This window comes from Carlito syrichta, unplaced genomic scaffold (genome assembly GCF_000164805.1).
Source record: "Carlito syrichta isolate Samal-C Ts95f unplaced genomic scaffold, Tarsius_syrichta-2.0.1 Scaffold153542, whole genome shotgun sequence".
NCBI lineage: Eukaryota > Metazoa > Chordata > Mammalia > Primates > Tarsiidae > Carlito > Carlito syrichta.
In genome coordinates, this window is record NW_007097638.1 from 7,211 (window position 1) to 12,414 (window position 5,204).

The window sequence follows — 5,204 nt, forward strand, 5'->3', positions numbered from 1 at the left end:
CACCGCTGGATTCCTCCAGCGCCAGGTTTTAAAACTTGAAGACGTAGCCATTGTCTCTAGCTGATGGAAGTACAGTTAGCTGTTGAGGAGGGGCTGTTCCCAGGGCGTCACCTGCAACCCTGGGGGCCTGCACCCCCAAGCCTTTCCTTGGCAGCCTCTTCCGGCTCTGGTTGCTTTTCCTGCTCTGGTGTTGCTTCCCCAGAATCGCCTGCTTCAGCTGCTGTTCTTTGCATTTCCAGCTTTAGACATTATCTCCTCAAATCTCCCTCCTGAAAGCTGAGCACTTAGAACACTCGCCTGTGGCCTCCCTCCTCTCCTAGGCGCTCGGGCAGTGTAGATTCCTATTCTGTATGCCCTGTCCCTTTGCCAAGTAGCAGCGGGCCCTGGGAGTAGTGTCCTGGTGTGGCCCGCTTCCACCCAGATGTGTGGAACCCGGAGAGCTGAGGTCTTGGGGCTGAGTGAGAACCTGCTTGCCACAAGCCTGCTTCTCTTGTCCATGTGAACCTACATCCTTTTCATTTTAGTGTATTTCAGTAGAGTTTGGTAGGAAAGGAATATAAATGCCTAGGTCAGCTCTGCTGTGTTTAACTGAAGGTGTCTCCTTCTCTCTTGGTCAAGCCCCAGCCTCAAAACCATTTGATGTTGCCCAGGTGGCCCAGTTAGGAATCTGTGCTCTGCATCCCACAAGGCAGAGGCGTGCAAGGCCTAGAACGAGGACTTATCTGAAGGCGTGGTCCACTGTCATCCTGTTCTGAGAAAGAGGGCTTTGGAAATAAGTGCCGCCCGTATGGGAGCTGCTGTACTGAGGGGCTCATCTCTGAGACCTGTGCTGAGCCCTGGGGACCACCCTGCCTCGTGGGCTTCTGACTCGCCCTGAGGCTGGGCTTTGAGGGGCTGGTCTGGGTGTTCAGGGTGCTCTGTGTCCCTGACCCTTGGCCTGGAAAGCAGCTGTGACTGAAGAGGCTTCGGGTGAGGCGCCAGGGGGGCCACACCTGGTAAGGCTGTGAGAAGCGGCTCCTGGGATGTGCTGTGAGCAGGAACTTGTCGGTGGGTGGAATGGTGTGTGCTGGCTGAGAGACGGGACTCTGAGTCGGAGGCCTGGTCTTCCGAGCACAGGCTGGGCCTGCTCACTTCCAGTGCTTATCTGTTCGTTAACGTGACGATGCTTCCTCTTTCTCGAGGTTCTGAGGATTCCGAAGACGATGTGGAAACACTAGTGGTGGTGGCAGATGCTCAGGGGAAGCTGGACGCCACCAGCTCACTTAACTCTGATGACGATGCTGAGAGCTGCCCCATCTGTCTCAATGCGTTCAGAGACCAGGCTGTAGGAACGCCGGAGAACTGCGCCCACTACTTCTGCCTGGACTGCATCATCGAGTGGTCCAAGGTGTGTTTGCTTCTGGTGGGGGCTCCCCCTCCCTTCAGCGGGCCTCTTGCTGTCTGTGGCGGACCCGGCCTGTGGCCGACCTCTCGCCGGATTCTGGCTCTTCCTGTTCTGCCTTTCACACTGGGGCCGCAGGATGGAGTCCTGGCCCGGCCTTGGCTTGGCCCGCACTGTGGGGAGGGCTGTCGGGAGGGCTCGCTGTGAGGCCGGCCCGAGAGGAGGACTGCGGGTCTCGTTGGGGAGCTGGCTGCACAAGTCCTGAGTGACGCCAGGCCGTCTGAGGTGAGCAGCGCCTCGAGACAGGCGCGCCCCAGCGGCCGGGAAGGCTGGTATGCGGGCGCCAGGGCAGGCAGCTGCCTTCGTGCGCGGTCATCCCACAAGCGCAGGGAAGAAGTGGCAGGGGAGCCTGTCCTCGAAACAGCTGGAGGGCTTCGCCGTAGACACGCAGCACAGTCCGACCTCAGGATGGGTCTCAGAAGCAGGCGATCCCCACCCCCCCACCCCCGCTCTCGCACTTTCCGTTGTGAAGATGTTTGGAGGGGAGGTGACTTCCGAGGAGGAGGGGCTTGCCGCTTCCCTCCCACCGGTCCTGCGTCCGCCTCCGCAGGACCTGGCCTCACACAAGAATCACAGTGGTGTGTCTGAGACCCAGGCCTCTTCTGCTCCGTCTGCCCCAGGCTGCTCAGAATGGTCTCTGCACAGTTAGAGCAGGACCTAGACGTCACGCGTGCTGCTGGTGGTGGCAGGCTGTGGCACCACCTGAGGCCTTTCTTGCCTCTGGCGCTTCCTGTTCCTGCTCTTTCATGGTGGGTCCACTGCCCAAAGTAGGTTAAGGTGTAGGTTTTCTTTTGGCAAGTGAAGCCTTCGTTTAAATTGAGGGAGAGCCGGGCACGGTGGCTCACGCCTGTCATCCCAACACTTTGGGAGGTGGAGGCGAGAGGATTACCTGAGCTCAAGGGTTCAAGACCAGCCTGAGCAACCTGGCAAGACCTCGTCTCTCCAATAAATCATAAAGTCAGCCAGACGTGGTGACGCACGCCTGTAGTTTTAGCTACTTGGAAGGCTGAGGCTGCAGGAAGAGGTTGCAGTGGCCGTGAAACAGTTGTGACCAAGGGAAGAAGACCTTTTTCCAGAAGAGAGAGCAGTTGCAGGGCCATCAGTCCCAGTGGGTGTGTTCAGGACCCTTGAGGGGCTGTGGAATTAATCCAGAAGAGTGAGGAGCACCGAGACCTAATTGCCAAGATCGTCTTGAGGAAGAGAAAAATTGCCACTGGCTGTTAGGACTTCCAAAACTGAAGTGATTCGCCAGCATTGGTCGTGGAGTGGAAACCAGAACGGGATGTGCTGGAGACCTGAGGAGACTTGGACACACTCAGGAGGAGACAAGTGGCATCTGGTGTTGGGGAAGTGGGGCTCCGCTGTAACTGGCGTGTAGGGGACAGATAAAGTTGACTGGCTTGTGCTGCGCACAGTGCCAGATGGACTCAAAGTCCAGAGTTAGAAAGCACAACTCTGAAACTTTCAGAATCTGGCAGAGACAACCGTGTTGTGAGGCCAGGGAAGGGTTTCCGCAACAGTCAAAGAGAAGACGTACAGGTGGATGGTGCGTTGCGAGTGCTTGACTCAGGGCCTCGGGGAGTCCTGGGTCAGCCCACAGGAGGCCACTGCCTGTCCCTCGAGTGTGTGAGGAGGACAGGAGCCCTCAGACTCCAGGAGGCAGAGGTGTCCTGTGGACTGCCACAAAGACGTGCATCTGCCCAGGGGCGGATGCGGCATGCTCAGCAGGTGGGTGGACACACATGGGCCACTCAAGTGCCACTGACTGGGTGGAGCGCAGGGACTGGGATTCGTGCTGTGACTTCATTTCCAAGAACGTCCTGGGAAGATGCCTACACCACACAACTGCAGTGACAGGACATAGCCACAGTGGGGAGGGAAGGCCCAGGTGACTTGGACTGGCGGCTGCATGGATTTGAATTTGTCGGAGCTCGTTGAAATATTTCATTAAGATACGGAGTCGATAAAGTCAGTTTAAAACAACTTTATGTGCGTCTAAACCCATTAATAAAGACAGGAAGAAAATATATGCAACACGTATCTAATTAGTGTCTGCACTAGTAAAAGAAAATCTAAAAATTTGTGAGGAAATTAGCAGTGGTCTGGAAAAATTGGCAGAGGATTTGAGCAGAGTTTCCCAGCAGAGGGGCCCAGGAGGGCAGTACACACAAGGTGACCGAGGTGCAACCTGTCCCCACGCCTCCCCTCCCTCCTGTGTTGTTTCTTGTGACTTGTCACTGAGCTGCCGTGCAGTGACCCTTCTCCCCAGCCGGAGTGGCAGCTCCCCAGCCAGGGTCTCCTGTCCTCACTGCGGTGTCCCCGCCAGCACCTTAGCACGGGGCTTTATTTTGAGTGCAGTGTTAACAGTGGAAATGATTCTACAGGGTTCTGATACAGTTTTTATTTCTTGCAGAATGCCAATTCCTGTCCTGTCGACCGAACTATATTTAAGTGTATTTGTATTCGAGCTCAGTTTGGTGGCAAAATCTTAAAGAAGGTGAGTCTGGAGGCCGCAGAAGAGAGTCCAGCTACACTGTCCTCTCCCTGGGGGAAAGAGCATGTTTCCTAAAGTTGGGTTGCTGTCCTGAAATGAGTGGACGTTGGTTAAATGCGTCTTAGAAATCAGCTAGAATGCCCTTTGTGGCCATGGACGTGAAGCCTAGAGCTGGTGCTGCTGCCCTGTCGGGGCTGTAGGTTCGGGTGGGAGGCAGCTGGCAGGGATCCTGGCAGCCTGGGGCATCTGTTGGCCCTGCCCCACGTACCTCCACATCTGGCCGTCTCTCTGGCCCACTTGCTCCAAGCTTTTCTCTTGAGCTGCAGTACCACAGAGAAGAGGGAAAGTCAGGGAGGGAGAGGAGGCCCATTCCTTTGGGGCCAGATTCCAGAAAGTACTTGGCAAAATTACTCCCTATTAGGGTTGGAAATGAAAGGTGTTTTCTGTGCTGTGTGTGCTCGCTTCTGCTTATCTGCTTTTTCAGGAATTGGAAAGCCTCCACACCGTTGTTGATAAATATCATTAGAAAGACCCACAGTGATATGCCTGAGATCTTCTAAGTACTAGAAAAGGCCTTTTGTTTTGTTTTGTTTTTTGAGTAGGAGTCTCACTCTGTCGCCCAGGCTGGAGTGCAGTGGCATGCTCACGGACACTGCAGTCTTGGCTCACTGGGCTCAGACTATCCTTCCGCCTCCACGGTACACGTCACCACTCCCAGCTTTTTTTTTTTTTTGAGTTGGAGTCCCACTCTGTCGCCCAGACTGGAGTGCAGTGGCTCGCTCCTGGCCACCACGGCCTCGACCTGCTGGGCTCCAGCGATGCTTCCGCTTCAGCCTTCCAGGTAGCTGGAACTACAGGCGTGCGCTACCACACCCAGCTAATTTTTTGATTTAATGTAAAGATGAGGTCTGACCAAGTTGCCCAGGTAGGTCTTGAACCTGCAGGCTTAGGCAGTCCACTCACCTCAGCCTCCCAAAGCGCGGGATTACAGGCTGAGCCACTGAGCCTGGCTTAATTTTTTAATTTATTGTAGAGAAGAGGTCTCACCAAGTTGCCCAGGCTGCCCTTGAACTCCTGAGCTCAAGGCAATCCTCTTGCCTTTGCCTCCCAGAGTTCTGGGAATACAGGTGTGAACCAGTCGCCTGACCTTTTTGTTTTTTCCGTTGCTATGTACCTACTTTGTTTTTTTTGTGAGTTGGAGTCTCACTCTGTTGCCCAGACTGGAGTGCAGTGGCCGTTCCCGGCCACTGCACCCTCGACCTGCTGGGC

The 5,204-nt window shown here is 55.3% G+C and overlaps 1 protein-coding gene across 3 annotated transcripts in view; it reads left to right on the forward strand.

Annotated features, from left to right (window-relative positions):
• The window catches only part of PHRF1 (PHD and ring finger domains 1), a 32,537-nt gene that overhangs the window by 3,144 nt on the left and 24,189 nt on the right, over window positions 1–5,204 (forward strand). For all 3 annotated transcript variants that reach the window (XM_008050603.2, XM_008050601.1, XM_008050602.1), the window contains exons 3-4: window positions 1,182–1,387; window positions 3,855–3,938. In XM_008050603.2, the coding sequence (XP_008048794.1) occupies window positions 1,182–1,387; window positions 3,855–3,938 (290 nt within the window). The remainder of the gene's footprint in view (window positions 1–1,181; window positions 1,388–3,854; window positions 3,939–5,204) is intronic.